We start from the raw sequence: 18,414 nt of genomic DNA, 5'->3' as shown, positions 1-18,414 counted from the left end.
GACAGCGGATTTTGTTGTCGGAAAATTTTATATCCTGCTCTCAAACTTTGTGTGTCGGAAAATCCGATGGAAAATGTGTGATGGAGCCTACACACGGTTGGAATTTCCGACAACAAGGTCCTATCACACATTTTCCGTCGGAAAATCCGACCGTGTGTACGGGGCATAAGAGTGTTGGATGATATTACTTCTTGGCTTGCATATCCCTTGAAAAAGCGACACAGCGAAACATGTCGGGCTAGTATGCATGCAACCATATCATCTCTCAAAACAAAATACACTCGTGTCCTGTCTGACCACTGTAACTGTATAAAAACTGTAATATTTGTGAATTTATGTACTATCTACATGTTTTTTAACTCTGAATGTTAAATTAAAAATTAGCTTTTTTTAGAAAAATCTTTTTTGTTTATTATCCCTGCACCGTTAAAATCCCCTTCCTCCCCCTCGTTTGCTATATGTATAAGGCTTTCTGGCTTATATTCCAATAAGGTGCACAAAACGCCTGTGCCCGGTCTATGGACATCACATTTTAATATACAACAAAAAAGGCTTTAAAACAAGCACCCCCTGACCTCTCCAGTTGCTTTTAGACCCCTTTCACACTGAGGCGCTTTACAGGCATTTTTGTGCTAAAAATAGCACCTGTAAAGTGCCTATAAACTGCCTCGAGTGCTTTCACACTGGGGCGGTGCGCTTGCAGGACAGGAAAAAAAGTCCTGCAAGCAGCTTCTTTGGGGTGGTGCGGGAGCGGTGTATACAACGTTCCTCCATCGCCCCTGCTGATTGAAATGAATGGGCTCCGCTTTCAAAGTGCCTTAAAAGCGTTTTAAAAGCAGCTCTAAGCGGGTGCTTTTCACCCCTTCTGGGGGGGTTAAAATCGCCCCACTAGCAGGGCCAAAGCATCGCTATAACAGCAGTAAAGCGCAGCTGAAACTAGCAGCTTTGTACCGCTAACGCCAACACTGCCCCAGTGTGAAAGGGGTCTTACTGTGAACTAATGCATCCACAAATATCCTCAAAGATCACAACAAAGACTCTGAATTGTATTTCAATCACTTCCTAACTGCTCAGAACCCTGGTGCCCAACACACGGCCATTGGATCTCTGTGTCTGGCTCACAGTGTCTGGGGGTGAGTCCATGACCTGTCGGGCACCTGCTGACTTTATAGAGCTGCAGGGGGTTGGGGTTCAAAAACACTGCCCCTGATCACCAATACGGGGGATGTTAAAAAAATAAAACACTGCATTAACCACCAATGCTAGAGGAGCAAGGGGGTAAAAAATCATTCAAATCAGTCCCCAATATTATCCACTTAATTTAATTGGATAATCTATTTTCTGATCCTAAGTACTTCATCTTTTTAGGCCATACCCTAATACTCACTCTATTTCTTAAAATCTGCAATTTTCATATTTTCTTTAATTTTTCGTCTATTTTTTCAATATCCTAATCCTTCCATACATATATAAACTTTGTTTGATTTACCAGCAACCTGTATATTTTCCTGCAATTTACCACCAGTAGGTGTCTTGAAGACCTTTATCCATCAATAGGCTTTGTTAAATAGCTCAAAGTAAGTACTTAATAATTCTTTTAGGGGCTAGTGTTTGCTCCTTGCTTGTTTCAATATTTAACCATTTCACCTCACTACCCAAAGCCAGGTACATTTACCTTACATAACTTTGCAATGTTTTATATATATGTATATTTTGCCCTATTCACAGTTTTACCTTCCTGTCCCCTGTGATTGCACCATAGAGCTGCAGGGGGTTGGGGTTCAAAAACACTGCCCCTGATCACCAATACGGGGGATGTTAAAAAAATAAAACACTGCATTAACCACCAATGCTAGAGGAGCAAGGGGGTAAAAAATCATTGGCACTGATAAAAAAATGGGAAGGGTTTGGTTTAAAAAACACTGCCATTGTAGGCGAGGTTGAGTTGAAAACAATATACTGACCACCAATATTGTGGAGGAGGGGGGGGGGAGTTAGCGCAGTAAAAAAAACAGTGCCACTTAGGACCAATGCAGGGGGAAGAAGTGGTAAAAACACTTCATTGACCACCAATATAGCAGGGGTATATGTTAAAAAACACTGCCAATGACCATCAATTTTAGGAGCTAAAAGTACTATCACGGATATCATTGCTGCGTGGTTTTATTGAAGCAACCGAAACCAATGATAACCCCAATGTTCTCTTCAGTGTTTATTTTGGTGCGTTGCAAAAAATGCAGTAGGCAAAATTCAGGTGTGTTACAGTCCATTCATTTTGAGTTGGCCGACAAACTCAATGAACTTCAATGTACTGTTATTGTGCCTCCCCATAATTGACCACCAAGTTGACACCACTGAATTAGAAATTAGTGGCTGTCAGGCTGTGATTTTATGGCCACTCTTGTGAAATTTGAGATCAATTTCCCCACAGTACCTATAGCAACAGAGGCAAATAAGGCTCTGTTTCAATGTTTGTTTAGAATATACAAACACTTTAGTGTGCATAATCTTGGCACAGGTTTTGTGGGCAGGGCTTAAGGTGGCCTAGCGGGGACACTGATACTGCACTCACAAATGACTGTAACAAGGCAGAGCTTCAAGCTTTGAAGCGAGTAGTACATTTGTACAGTTAACCCCTTGTAATCCCTGGCTATACTTCTTACACTGGTAACACTAAGCACTTCAGACACAAGTGCAGCATTTCTGAGCTGGTACCGTAGAACATGTATCAGTTTCCACCAACTCAGCAGTCCCATCACCTCACCCGTGACAATATTCTATATGTTGCTACTGGACACAGGAAACACACCTCTCCATAACTTTCATAAAGCTTGTTCTCCTTCCCGGGCCCTCTTTACATCTCTCTAACATTCTCTCTAACTTTAGTCCCCTTGTTGTAAGCCATGATCTTTTGATATGTCATGCATGCGCCCCTTTAAGGACTTCAAAAGAGGCAGTTAAATGGAACAAAGTTCTTTAATAAAGTGGTTGAAACAGGGGGGGCGTGGTCTGGAGCTGCATGGAATAGGGCGTGCAGTGTGAGAGCTCCGCTCAAGCAATATCCTTGTACCCAATCCTGGGGGTTACCTTCCCTGTAAGTAGACGCCAGAACACCCCAAACTGCCTACCTGTTTCAGAGCTGACATGTCTCCATGTAAAAATCGAGCGCCATCGCCAAACTGGGTAAATATCGCCACGGGGAGCGGGACCCAGAGAAGGAAGATGGCGCCGTCCCGCTCCCGGAGGAAGACGACCAGGCCTCCGGAGACACCGCCAGGGTGCTAAAAGCCATCGCTCTGTGCCAATCCACCCTTACCTCCAGGATCAAGGAGGTAAAGGTCTCCCTGATCAGGCAGGATATCCACAAACTGCGGGAGAGGGTATCCGAATCTGAATGCCGGGTCAGCCACGTGGAAGACGGCCTGCACCCACTCCAGGTCACCACCGAGCAACTGCAATACCAAATAAATGCGGTCAGCTCCAAACAAGACGACATGGAGAATCACCTCCGCCGATGTAACCTACGTTAAGTGGGGCTGCCTGAAAGATCTGAGGGCGCGGATCCCCCCACCTATCTGGAGAACCTGTTATCAAGACATACGGCAGAGAGTACTTCTCCTCAACATTCGTAGTGGAGCGCGCCCATCGCTTAGCAGCGAAACCTCCACCTTATGGCGCCCCACCGCGCACTTTCATTGCCAAGTTTTTAAACTACTGCGATCAAGACACCATCCTCCGGCTCACCCGAGAAAGAGGCGACTTCTCGGCTGAGGTCTAGAAGAAAAGAGCAAGGTTCACCGAGGCAAAACGACAGCTACGAGCGCACCACCTACCCTACGCAATGCTCTTCCTGGCACGGCCCTGTGTGGTGAGCGACAGGTAAAGCACAGTTTTTCGAAGAACCACAGGCTGTCCTCTCCTGGTTGGAGCAACGTGGCACGGCCGGCCCAGCCCATGCCTAGGCCCCCGATTCACTGCATACCGCCATTGCTGGTCACCTAATGCTGGAGGTCTGCCCGGACCCCCTGGCCTACTCTTTCTCCTCCTCTCCTTGAACCGTGAGTTGGCAGCATGTTTTATGTGGGGTCTCCCCTTCTCCCCCCTCTCCCAATTGTTGTGGCCCCATGTTTATCCTGTGCCCCCTGCACCCGCAGCACAACCCGATACAACTTCCCCCTCCACCATTTTTATAATGTAAGCCTCGGGCGGCTCACCTGCACCCACGTCCCCCTAGACTGGACACCCCTCTGCACCGTTGTGCGCTTTTCAGTTTGATCGCACCCACAACCTCAACGGTCATCTCAAGAATTTGGCACTCATGCCACCCCTGACTATCACCTCCCCCTGACTATCACCTCCCCACCACTGTTTCCTTGCCCAGTCTCTGCCCCTCTGATTGTAGTGGGCAGTAGAGTGTTGACTCTGCTCTGCTGGTCCAGTGCATTTGTAGAACGTTTGTTTTTTAATATTTTTTGCAAGGTTTTTTTTTTATTTCAACATACCTCATGGAGTCTTTTTTTTTCCTTTTTTTCTTTTTATGGTATTACTCATGCATGTTTATTTCACAATGAAATGTCTAATGCCAATATTACTTTTTTTTGTTGCTCACTCAGACTGGGAGTCCAACTGCACAATATAACCCCCCTCCAAATGTGTAGCAGTCCTCTCACACCTCAAATCCCAAAAGACAGATGTTTCAGTTCTGGAGGAAACCCATCTTGCAGGTCAGAAGCAGATGAGCCTCAAAAAGCCCTGGGTGGGATGGCTGTACCAGGCACCGCATACCACTAATTCCCGTGGGGTTGCGATTCTCATCACCAAAATGGTGCAATTTCAGCTCCACTCATTGCAGTCGGACCCCCAGGGCCGGTCATTATTTCTACATGCAGCATTAATGGTATGGATGTTCTTCTCCTGGCTTTTTACATCCCTCCACCTTTCCAGTTTACCATGCTGTAGCGGGGAATAGCTTTCATGGCTCAACATCGTTCTGTGCCGGCCATCTTGGTGGGTGACTTCAATATGGTCATTAACCACAGCCTGGACAGACTATCCCCTGCTGCTCCCCCTGCTCCTCCACCTAACATCACCAAATTCAGGAGGTTTCTCACGGAATTTGCCCTGACACATGGACACATGCCCAGACACATGGAGACATAAGTATCCGCTGCTCCCACGTTTTTCCTCTTTCACCCCCTCCCACTCCGCAATGTCTCACATTGACTTCATCTTCCTCACCCCCTCCCTTTTGCCCAATCTCCTTGAAGCAGGCTTTGACACCAGGGTGCTATCTGACCACTCCCCATACTGGATCATGCTGCGCCTGCCTGCTCCCCCCATGGTCCGGATCTGGAGGCTAAAATCCATCTTGGCTTTCCGTTCTATGCGACCTAGATGCTATCCAAATTGATTCGGAACATTATTTCCACACTAACGATGATTCTGCCCCGGTTGGGACCATCTGGAAGACTTTCAAAATACATGCCTGCATGATACTATCCACACGTATTAATAGACACAAGGCCACCTATAAACTGTTGCTCCGCCAGGAGGAGGATCACCTAAACACCCTTGAACAGGTCTTTCAAAATGACCCGACAGCTGCCAATGCCTCCCTTGTATGTATGCAGACCAGACTTACTGACCAACTACATTTTGAGAAGGCCAAACAAGGTATATTTTTCAGCAAACAACGCATCTTCAAACACGGTGAGTGAGCTGGCAAGCTTCTCTCATACATGGCACACCTAGAACACAAACCCCCGGTGGTGGTCTCCCTCCAATCGGCATCCGGGGTCAGGATAACGGATCCAGACCTAGTGGCCGAAGAGTTCATATCTTTCTACTCAGACCTGTACTCCTCTACTGCCCACCACTCCCAAGTTGAGCTACTGGCTTTTCTGTGGGACATAGTTTTCCCCACGCTTACCCCCTCACAAGTTGCTCAGCTTGATGCCCCCATCACCACAGACTGTATAGCGGGGGACCTAGCACAACTCCCCGCGTCTAAGGCACCTGGCTCGGACGGACTCCCCCTTGAGTTTTACAATCAATTCGGAGAGTTCCTTATCCCTAAACTGCGCAAGCTGTATACCCACATCTTTGACACAGGCACACTTCCAGCATCCATGGGTGAAGCCCTCATCGTTCTAATACCCAAACCTGGCAAAAATCCACTGCTCCCTGAATCATACCGGCCCATCTCTCTCCTGCAATTAGACGTCAAAATTCTCGCCAAAATCCTAGCCCTGCGCCTCAACAAATTAATCCTCAATCTCATACACCCCCACCAGACCAGATTCATGCCCAGCAAAAACACAGCTTTTAATCTCAGGTGGTTCCATATGAACCTCCAATCCCAACACGACAACAAAGGCTCCAGAGTAGTGGTCAGCCTTGACGCCGCTAAGGCGTTTAACTCTGTGGAGTGATGCTACCTATGGGAATGCCTCCGTAAATTCGGTTTCGGGCCGAAATTCATTAAATGGCTCCAACTCTCTATCAGGCCCCCACAGCATGCATTCAGGTTAATGGTAGAATTTCTCGCTCCTTCCCACTCTCCCATGGCACGTGCCAGGGCTGCCCCATCTCACCACTACTGTATGCCCTAGCTGTGGAGCCCCTGGCTATTGCACTCAGGAACCACCCAGACATTAAGGGCCTTCGATGCAGACAGTTGACAGAAGTACTTAGTCTATATGCAGACGACATGCTCCTATATCTCGCCGATGCTGGCCCCTCACTCCAGACAGCTTTACAACTTATTACAGACTTCGGAGCATTCTCCGGGCTCCTAATCAACTGGGCCAACTCCCAAATTCTTCCTCTATACTTAGGCGCCCCCACCGTTGACCAAGCTGCTCTCCCTCTAGTCAGAGCGAGCATCATTAAATATCTGGGTGTCCACATTTCCAGATCCCTCCTAGACTTTATAACCCTCAATATTGAACCCTTATACGCTACTCTCAAAACTAAGACACAAACATGGTCCTGTCTCCCCCTTAGGGTTATGGGTGAAATAAATTTAGTCAAAATAATAATACTCCCCAAGCTACTCTACGTCTTTTGGCAGGCCCCGCTCTACACATTTAAGTCCATGGAATCAACACTCAACACGTACATTTGGGGCAACTCCCGAAACAAGCTGTCTTGGCAGGTCCTGAAATGCACGATCGACCTCGGTGGCACCGCACTGCCTGACCTCTCCACTTACTATATAGCATCTCAGCTGTCCCACTTCTTCTATATCAATCAAACCGACAAGGAAAGATACTCCACCCTAGTCTGCTCCCAGACCCCCATTCCAGTGACCTATACCTTCCAGATCTTGTTCTGCGGACCCCGTGGCTCATCCCGAATCGGTGATAGGACAAATATGCTGTTTCACCACTGTAACATTTGGCAACTGGCAATGTGCCTCAGTAAGGCACCCGTCCCTGATTCCCACACACCTCTATGGGACAACCCACATATGCCTGAATTAACCTCTATCCCTGATTATGGTCTGTGTATAGATTAGGGGGTTATATACCTGTCGCAAGTAGTAGCCAATGGGATGGTTAAGTCTTTCCAAACCCTAAAGGACAACTTTGCCTTACCCAATCATATGTTCTTCCGATACCTCCAACTTCGACACGCACTAAACACTCAATTCAGGTCCATCCCAACACTTGAAATCATACTACTAGTGGACATTATTTCGGGAAGGCACCCCAAAAAACTTATCTCCCAAATTTACAGCTACCTCATGTTGCCCAGGCAACTATTATAGCCCACCAGCTGAAATCCCGCTGGGAACCCGATTGGGGCGCCGTATCAGATGACGACTGGGAGGAGGCACTTGCCACCTGCAGAACCGTGTCCCCCAAGTTGTCTGACCGCCTCACCCACCTCTATATTCTACACAGGTCGTACCTGACACCCCACCGCATCTCCAAATACAGCCCAGGGCAAAACCCCAACTGCCCCAGATGCGACCACCCTAACAGCTCCTTTTACCACTTGCTCTGGACCTGCCAACCCATACAGGGGTACTGGACTCAAGTAGTTCAGTTCCTCCATGACTGCATGGGCTCCCAACTGACCGTATGCCCCCGACAGTGTGTGTTGGGGCTTCTCTCACTTTCTTAAAGCGAGAAATACTTAAACATAATTCTACAAGAAACATTATTTTTGGCCAGACTACAGATCGCCAAGTTGTGGATGAGAGGACCCCCCCACACTGCAGCACTGGATCAGAGCTGTCAATAACACCCTTCCCTACAAAAAAGTGCTGTACATCCACAGGGTCTGTCCAAACAAGTACCATAAAATATGAGACAGATGGCTGGAAGATACCTCCACATGCAACGTAGAGGATTAGGCATACCCTCCCCCGACCACCCCCTGATCCGCCTTGATATACTTCCATCTCCCCCGGTGGGCTCGCACTGTTATACTACCCAATTGTCTGTAATCTGCTAGTATTTTTTACTGCTATCTGTCGAGACGCAATGTATGTCAACAAGATCGCTCTGTATGTAGTGCCTGTTGCACTTTTTCACACGTTTGTTACTATACTTTACATGCTCAATAAACGTTGTTCTTGATTAAAGTAGTTGAAAAACTTTAGTAGAAACAGTTCTCCAAGACATCCTCAGCCCAAAGTGACTGTACCCTAAGCAGCTGGCACTATCCATAAACAGGAAAGAGTCCATAGAAGCAGTAAAGCCACAAAGCCAATAATTAACCCACAAACAGCAGTGAGTCCATAAAGATCCAGACTCCTTGGAACCTTAAATGGGTACCTACCAAAGGGCCAAACCGGCAGCATAATGGTTATATCTTGACAGCAGGTCTGGAAGTCTCTTCCCACTCACTCAAGGGGCACTAATAAGCCCCTATTATCTGGTATGATCTGCAGGGGGCAGTAACCCTCTGAAAAGAGCAGGAAAACCTGTCCAGCAGCATTAAGCCCTCTTCTCAGACACCACCAGCTCAGCAGGTCAACCTGAGGACACAGTGCAACATTTAGACATGGTAACAATTTGAAGCATAGTTGATTTGCTTTACTTGAGGGCATGCACACAGCAAAAGAAAACTGTAAACCCTTAAAACCTTCTTGGAAGCACCTGCTTACAGGTTCCCCTTAAGACTATCTAAAAATTGAAAAAACTGCTATGTGAAAGGAAGCAACACTGCACATCAAAACTAAGGTTTGGGCACTGATGTCAACATTCTTAGCAAATCACATCTATAAGTGAATGTTCCATATATACAGTGGGGACGGAAAGTATTCAGACCCACTTAAATGATTTAAGCAAATGGGTGCAATATAACAAAGAGTGAAAAATTTAAGGGGGTCTGAATACTTTCCATCCCCACTGTACATGTTAACATACAGCATGTGCACATGCCCATGAGCATTGGCAATACATAGTAAGTACTAGGCGTGTGCACAGGGTGTGCCTGGACACACCCTAATCACCCTGTGTGGCACAGATTCCCTGTTCAAACCCCTGATATTTCACCAAAGCCCCTTAATGGGCATCCTAAAAAATTAGTAAAAAAATAAAAATAGTAAAAAATAATAAATAAATAAAATAACAAAAATTAAAACTACCGACACCATCCACTGCCCTACTGACACCAACCTCTTCCCTACTGACACCGTCCACTGCTCTACTGACACCATCAGTATAGAATACACATGCACACACACATATATGTTTGAGCTTTGAGGTGCACCCCCTAATGCAATAGGCTGTGCACACCTATGTAGGTACTATTAGAATACAGCTGTGATTTCCACCATGCTCCACATGGCATTGGTATGTCCATATTGTCAAATAAATCAGTCAAATCAATATGCCATTGCTGACTTCTTTCTAAAATTCCCAGTTGCCTAGCTATCATTCTTATACTCTGGCTTCAGTAATTAGCTGGTATTTTGGTTGCATGTTTTTTAGAGTCGTCTGTCATATTACAAATACATGAGACATTTCTATTCAAATGATCTTACAATTCAAAAAGTCGAAAAACCCACACATTAAGATTACATTTCCAGACTTCTGCAGAAACCTTCACTTTCATGTAAATAAACAAATTAAACATTAATCATAGCCAACTCTAACTGTTTTAATGCAAACCACAATGTAATAGTTTAATTGCCTTCTAGAAGAACACTTACTTGGAAAAATTAAACTTTGGAAAACGGATAGAATTTTTAATGTAGACTGTGAAATTCTCTGCTTTTCCTAGAAGTGGTGCTCTACAAATAAATACAAGAAGAATACAAAGGAAACAGATAAAGCAAATTAAATAGAATCCAATGTGTAATCAAAAAAATTGTGTTCAGCACTAATACAGATTTGGTGTTCTAGTGGAAATTCATGGAGTGAAATTTACAAGTGTACAGATATTGGTGGGCTGATTTATAGAAGCTGTAAAAAAACAAACCGGAAAAACAGAGGTGCAATTGTGCATAACAGCCAAACATAGGCTTAGTTTTTCCCAAAAAATGTAAAAGATTACATTTTTGTAGTTTTTTTACAAATCAGCTCTGGAGACAAATATTGTCTAAATACAATGTGTATTTTTACTTAATTTTGTTGTTCTTTGTGTATTTCTTTCAGATCTGTGTAGTACTCCAGCAAAAAACAACTTTTATACTTTGCCTCTGTGCAGTAGCTTCCTGTAATAAAGACCGGTCACCTTGCTCTCCCTTCTTGTGTAAGGGTGACTAGTCTTGTAGATGCCTACATGTTGTTTTTTGCAGGCAGCCTGCAGAGGGTCCCCCCACTGTACTGCTATCTGCAAGGGGCTGAAAAGCATTTGGTGCATGACAAAATAATGTATACTCTTTGTGGCTACCAAGGAATATATTTAAAGTGTTGGTTCACCACATTTAAAAAAACACTGCTCAGGTTTTGAATAAGCAGCTGCTTTCTTAAAGCAGAACTTCACCCAATTTGATAAGTTCCGCCTGCTCCAACTCTCCTCCTCCCTCCACAAACACGGAGGTTTTTTTTTTAAACTTTCTTTTAACAGCAAACAGCTGGGTCTGCCCCTCAATGCATGTTATTTGCCTAGATGAATGATGTGCATTGTGCTCATCCAGTATTCTGGAAGCAGTCCAACCTAGTGGCAGGTCATCATGAGGCACCGCCGGCTGAACCCAGAAGAGCTGGCGGGCAACGTGATGATGTCACGACCAAGATGGCAGCACGTGACCAAGAGGTGCCTGTTGACAGAAGGATGTCAGTGGGACAACGCTGGATCCAGTGGCTGGGTGAGAATACAAATTCTGTTTACAACACCACCTGGTATGTGGGGGCAGATAAAAACAATGGAGGGTGGGTAAGCTGAAGGTCCTGTTTAAGGTCATACTTGTGTAGAAACCTCCAGAAGGCTGGTGGTGACCCCCAGGGACAGAGAGGGCCGACATTCCTCCTCAGGGTGCAGGTTACTAGGCATGGTGGGTGGTGTACAAGGTAGAAAGATGGGCGTCAGTCACTTTTATACTTGAACAAAGAAAAGTTTATTTCTCACAACAGAAAAAACGTGGGAGAGAGGGGCAGGGCACAGGATACCCTCAGTCAAATACAACAGCAGACTGGCAGACTCTTTAGACAAAAATGTAGAAAAAGGTAGACATCAGTACAGAAAAAGAGCCTTTAAGCTGGAACCAGCAATCTGTACTTTGTAGCATAAGCTGTCTTCTATAGCAACAAGCTAAACTCACAGCATAATAAGAAATTCTCTTGGATGAGTTCTCTCCTGAAGTTTTCCCAGCCACTTCATAGTCCCCGGCTCACGAAGAGTCACCTCTGGTACTTCTTCGGAACTCCATCCCTCTCAGCATTGCCTCCAGGTAGTGAGCAGGCTCTCCCTTGCTGAGCCTTGAGCACATGGTTAGGCCTCAGGCCCATCCAGCAGAAGCTGTTCCTCATACACCCACCCAGACCGCAGTCTGGGTGGAAAGGACCCAGATTACCTGACTTCCTCCAAATAAATACCTTCTACTAGCATTCTCAGTGGCCAAAGAAACTCCTACTGATTGGCTGGGAAAAGTGTATATATACAGTATATAACCTGAATTCACTGTAGCCCATCATACTAATGCCAAAGGTAACGGTGCCACCTCTTTACAAAGGGAGAAACCACAGCTAAACCAGGCTTAGGAGGAAGCCCATTTGATCAAAAAGACTTCAAATTAGCCAGGCTAGCTACTAGAGATGGGCGAACGGTTCGGCCTGAGCATACGTTCGGGATGAACTTTCGTTGTTCAGACATTTAGCGAACATCCGAACAAACGGGTCATTCGACTGTTTATTCGGCCCCCCGAACTGACCACAATGCATTGCGGTGCTGAACAGTGCATTGCAAGCCCTGACTGGCTGAAGCAGTGAAAGCTTCAGCCAATCAGGACACAGAGCACTGTCAGAGTCATGATTGGACACTGTCATCATGGCTTTATCCAATCATGGCTCATTCCCTCCCCACAGTATAAAAGTATTCTTTCAATGGCAGCCATTTTCAGTGTGATTTCAGCATGGACAGAGATTGAACAGGGCTCTGTTCAGTGCTATTAGTTAGTTAGTGTGCTATACTGTGCTATTTTGCTTCAAATGTCAGTGTAGAATATTAGTTTAGTGTTAGTCTAGGGAGAGTGTGAGTGTAGTGAGGAGGACCATCATTCAGCTTTGCAGTGTGCAGCTAGAGTAGGGAGCGCTCAGATAGTTTTACTGTAGTGTAGTGAGACCGTGTCATTCATACATACATAAGTGTAGAGTAGGGACAGCTCAGATAGTTTCAGTATAGTGTAGTGAGACCATGTCAGTAATCTTGACATTAGTGTATAGCTAGAGTAGGGACAGTTCAGATAGCGTCAGTGTAGTGGCGGTTGAACACCGTCTATTTGATTGTGTTGCTGCCAGTTTAACACCATTTACTTCTGTGTGCGTTACTGCCTGTTTTTACGCCATTTACTTCTGTGTGCATTACTGCCAGTTTAACGCCATATAGTTTTGTGTGCGTTACTGCCAATTTAACGCCATATAGTTCTGTGTGCATTACTGCCAGTTTAACGCCATATAGTTTTGTGTGCGTTACTGCCAGTTTAACGCCAGATAGTTCTGTGTGCGTTACTTCCAGTTTAACGCCATATAGTTTTGTGCGCGTTACTGTCAGTTTAACGCCATATAGTTTTGTGTGCATTACTGCCAGTTTAACACCATATAGTTCTCTGTGCGTTACTGCCAGTTTAACGCCATATAGTTCTGTGTGCGTTACTGCCAGTTTAATGCCATATAGTTCTGTGTGTGTAACTGCCAGTTTAATGCCATTTACTTTTGTGTACGTTACTGCTAGTTTAACGCCATATAGTTCTGTGCGTCACTGTACGTTTGGCGCATTACATTGCAGTATATTATAGTGTATCCGTGGAGTGTGTCTGTGTAGTGTGAGTACTCAAATTAAAAAGCACCAAACACCTCTTTACATTGATTAAACTGCATCTACGTACAGATTTCAACTTCTTCTTTACGTTTGCTTATAAGAACTGCCACCTCCCTCCCAATAATGTGTGGGAGAACAACAAGGAGAGGCAGCCGTTCCCTTGGCACTGTAAGGGGGCCAGCAACAAATGTGTCCACAGGCAAAGGTGGACGTGGTGGTCAGTCCTCAGGCAGGGCATCATTTCCTCTGTTTAGTTAGTTTGCCCGTGCTATCCAGCCACAACATGCAGAGGAGGTGGTGGACTGGCTTACTAAACCTTCCTCATCCTGTGTCATGCAAGCAGAGACAAGTGTGCAGTCCCTTGCAGTTGCCAGAGTGGATAAACCTGCCTCCTTGTCCACATCTATTCCTGCTATAGCCCCAACATCAGCCATTGAGGAGTCAGCTGAGTTATTTGACCACAGCATCAGCCACTTGCTTCTTGATGATGCCCAGCCATTACTGGATTCAGATGTTGGTTCTGAGGTTGAGGATGACAGGAACATGAGCCTAGAGAGAGCGAAGAACACTGATAGACAAATTGGCATTCATGTTCCCCAAGCCGCAGAATATTGCCAAGTTGTCTCCAGTGGAAATGATGAAGATGGAGGAGATGGAGATGATGATGATGATGAGGAGGAGGTCACTGATGCGACTTGGGTGCCAGATAAAGTAGAGGAGGAGACTGAAGGTGAGGTGGCACAACCCCAAGGAGGCCGACATCAAGAAAGAGTAGAGAGCAACCATCCTATTCCATCACATTCTGCAGCTGTTATCTACCCGCCCACTCCCCAAAGCTCAGCTGTGTGGGCCTTTTTCAGTACATCTGCAGCAGATCGCACTGTTGCTATCTGCAAACTGTGTCTCAGGCACATCAAACGTGGCAAAAACACCAACCGTTTGGGTACCACATGCTTAACAAGACATTTAATGTCCAACCACTCAGCCCGTTGGCAAGAGCACCTAAAAGACACACAAAAGGGGCACAAATCTGTCCCTCCTCCTCCTTACCCACTTCAATATGCCCGTGCTATACTGAGTCATTGCCTCTCAGCAGCCTCCACTGACAGGGATGATGGTATAGCACAGGGTGTTCCAGGTCCTAGCAGCACATCTGCCAGCAGAACACCACCAGCTGTAGACTGTAGCCGGCAAATTTCTCTGCCCCATGTGCTGCAGCAGGGAAAAAAATACAGTCCCTGCCATCCACATGCCCAGTGTCTAAATGCAAGCTTGTCAAAGCTGTTGGCTCTCCAACTTCTGCCTTTCAGCCTGGTGTTTTCTGCCCCCTTCCATGAATTCGCACAATGTGCTGTACCACAATGGCAGGCTCCCAGTCGCTACTACTTTTCACCTTCCATCTCTCTACCATCGCGTGGAAGGGAATGATCTGGCATCGTTGAGCAAGGCAGTCAGCCATAAAATCCACCTTACTGCTGACATGTGGTCCAGCAAACATGGGCAGGGACGATATATTTTGTTCACAGCACACTGGGTAACGCTGCTTGCAACTCGAAAGGATGCAGCACAGGGCTTGGTGCTGCAGCTTGTTGTGCCCCCACATCTCCATACAGCTGGTGGTGATGATACCAGACCTGTGAGCTCTACGCCCTTCTACTCCGCCACCTCCATGCCCTCCTCTGCAGAATTGTCCTATGAACATCAGGTACCCCCTAAGCATTCAAAGGGCTATTCTCAGAGTCAGGCTAAAAGGTGCCATGCAGTGCTTCAGCTGGTGTGTTTAGGGGACAGGAACCACACCAGAGCAGAGATTCTTGCAGCTTTGCAGGAAGAGGCCCGGAGGTGGTTAACACCACGCCAGCTGGAGCCAGGAATGGTGGTGTGTGATAATGGCTCAAACCTCCTGTCCGCCCTTAGACAGGGAAAGTTGGCACATGTGCCATGCCTGGCACATGTCCTCAATTTGGTGGTGCAGCGTTTCCTAAATACGTACCCAGGGTTGCAAGATGTGCTAAAGCTTGCCAGAAGAGTCTGTAGCCATTTCAGGTGGTCATACACAGCCAGTGCTCGGTTGGCTGAAATTCAGCAGGAAATCCACCTGCTCGTAAACAGCCTGAATTGTGACATGCCCACCAGGTGGAACTCGACTTTGTCAATGCTGCAGCAACTATACATGCAGCAGAGGGCCGTCAAGGAGTATCTGTGTGAATACCGGACGACAACAGGCTCAGGCCATCTCGGCTTTTTTTCCCCAAGCCAATGGCTGATCATTAAGGATGCATGCACTGTGTTGTCACCATTTGAGGAGGCCACAAGGATGGTGAGCCGTGACAGCGCATGCATCAGTGACACAATCCCTGTTGTGTTCCTGCTGGAGCAGACTCTGCGTGGCATTATGGACAGGGCACTGGAGGCAGAGCAGCAGGTGGAAGAGGAGGACTTTGTTTCCTCTCAAGGCCCACTTTATCCAGGCACCATCATTCCTATGTCACAGAACACACAGGAGAGAGGGGAGGATTCTGGCACTTTCATAGGCTTCGAAGAAGAGGAAGACATGCGTCAATCTGTAAGCGATGGCTTTCCAACCCCAGAACCCTTGAGAGTAGTACGTGGTTGGGAGGAGGAAGTTCCAGATGCTGTCATCCTGAATGACCCCGAGAAGTCTGCTTCTCAAGCCTCTGCAAATTTGAGGGGCATGGGCAACCTCATACTTTAAAGTCTGCAAAAGGACCCAAGAATACGTGGCATAAAGGAGAAGGATGATTACTGGTTGGCAACACTCCTTGACCACCAGTATAAGGGGAAGGTCTCAGAACTCACAGAGAGTGCAGAAGATAAAATCTCTTCGGGACACGTTAAAGAGGATTTTATTGAACTTTTTCCTGGTCAAGAGAGGAGCACTGGAAAAGGCGTCCACCTGAGGCATTTCGGAATTTTTATAGCCCTCGCCACCCAGGGCTGTCAGCTTCCACATCTCATCAGCAGCATCTGCATTACATGGTGGATGATTACCTCTGGGCCAAAACAGAGATGGAGAGCTTTCCAGCTGACGATCCACTGACTTACTGGGTCATGAGAATAGACCACTGGCCAGAACTTGCCCAGTATGCTATTATGCTGTTGGGCTGTCCTGCATCCAGCGTGTTTTCAGAACGGGCATTCAGTGCTGCAGGAGGTTTCGTTACTGATCATAGAACGCGTCTGTCCATAGACTCCCTGGACCATTTGACTTTTATAAAAATGAATCAGTCCTGGATTACCAGCTATGAAGCCCCTGATGCTGATGTCACTGATTAAGTCTTTTTGTAATGTGGAATCTCTGCAGGACTTCAAGGCTGCCTAGCTTTGAGGGTGTTCAATGATTTCATCTGGAAGAATGTTTTTGGTATAGGTTTCATGGGCACAATTAACACCCAAAGACCAATTTTTCAGCACCTGTTTGACAGGTGCATATCATTGCAAATTTTTTTGCCTTCATCAAGTGCACCTCTATAGGGTTACGGTGGGAAGGCGCCACCGACACCCAAAGAACAATTTTTCTGCACCTGTTTGACAAGTGCATATCATTGCATTTTTTTACAGCAAGGTCAATCCTTGCTTTCATCAAGATTACCTCTATAGGGTTTTGGTGGGAAGGCGCCACCGACACGCAAAGATCAATTTTTACGCACCCGTTACATCTATCCAAAGCCAAAGTGACACCAGAATGTATCCCACAAATCTCTAATCTTGTTCCCAATGCACTACATTGTGGCCTCATCATACACACTGGCCCCCCAGCTGTTGCTGAGAAAAATAAAGGCAGCATGCAGGGAAAATTACATTTTTTTGGCTTTATAAATGCAATTATTACTGCAGCAGATTCTAGACATGGTACAGATCTGCCACTTTACAGGCAGACTAAGGGGACCCCTCAGGCACTATATTGGAAGGAATTTTTCACTCTTATGCTTTCACTGCTCGTTTAAAAATGAAGTTTTTCACAAACCTTTTTTATTGATACATGTCCCTCAGGGCAGGACCCAGACCCCTATAACCATTGTATGCCCAATTACTTGTTATATAAGCCTACAAAATTGGCCTTTTTGTCTTTAATGAGGTTTTATATTCGGGTCTGAACATTCGCGGTGTTGGAAAGTTGTGGTGCGAACTGAACAGGGGTCCGTTCAGCCCATCCCTACTAGCTACCACCCAGCACAGCTAAGTTAACTTATAGCCCTGTTTAAGACAAGGGTGCTACACCTGTATGCCATGTGTGACTGTCTAGGGAGTGGTACTCACAGTGGGAGTGGTGGAGCACTTGTGGTGACAGATTTAAGTGTGGTATTCACAGTATTAACCCTATCTACGCTATTGACACACTGGTGAATTATTGGGAACTTTTATGTGAGACACTTTTGCTACTATCATATGGATGTTCATTAATTATTTAGCGCTTCCTGAATCTATAGAAATGTGACTTTTTTTTAATTTCATGTTTGACACTTGACCCCTCAAAAAGATCATCCATATACTGTTTCCAGAGAATAGTTTTGTACAGAAAACGGCATTCGCTGTTCATGCTGAAAACTTACCTCAACTTCTTCTTTTTTTCCAAGGGACACCATGCAAATATTTCACAGGTTCCAGTTGTGTTTTCTTCTTTGTTTAGGCAGCGGCCAGTCTTCACCCCTGTAATGATAATCAATTTGTGCAGATGAACACTCAAGACTTGTACAGATTTACTATATACTGTACGTATACAGAAAAAAGGTTTGTTTGTTACTTATAGCTTATAAAAAATAGATCAGCTAGAAGTGGACCTGAACTCAAAAAGCGAAGATTTTTTATGTTATAGTAAACATTTAAAAATGTTACCTGGGCCTAAGCAGTACCCTGAAAACATTTACCTTTGGCCTGGGATTCCTCCTGAAAAACAACAATACACTTCCTGGTAGTTGAGGGTGTCTAGGCCTCATAGCTGTTTATCTGCAGTGT

The 18,414-nt window shown here is 45.8% G+C and overlaps 1 protein-coding gene across 2 annotated transcripts in view; it reads right to left on the bottom strand.

The window, feature by feature from the left end:
• P2RX5 (purinergic receptor P2X 5) overlaps window positions 1-18,414 on the bottom strand; it is a 124,785-nt gene that overhangs the window by 30,695 nt on the left and 75,676 nt on the right. For both annotated transcript variants that reach the window (XM_073616905.1, XM_073616902.1), the window contains exons 5-6: window positions 18,012-18,108; window positions 10,169-10,249 (exon numbers count right to left, since the gene is read on the bottom strand). In XM_073616905.1, coding sequence (XP_073473006.1) covers window positions 10,169-10,249; window positions 18,012-18,108 — 178 coding nt within the window. The remainder of the gene's footprint in view (window positions 1-10,168; window positions 10,250-18,011; window positions 18,109-18,414) is intronic.

Source organism: Aquarana catesbeiana, linkage group LG02, assembly GCF_042186555.1.
Source record: "Aquarana catesbeiana isolate 2022-GZ linkage group LG02, ASM4218655v1, whole genome shotgun sequence".
Taxonomy (NCBI): domain Eukaryota; kingdom Metazoa; phylum Chordata; class Amphibia; order Anura; family Ranidae; genus Aquarana; species Aquarana catesbeiana.
Note: the sequence above shows the minus strand (reverse complement) of the source record. Positions and strands in the feature narration are given on the sequence as shown.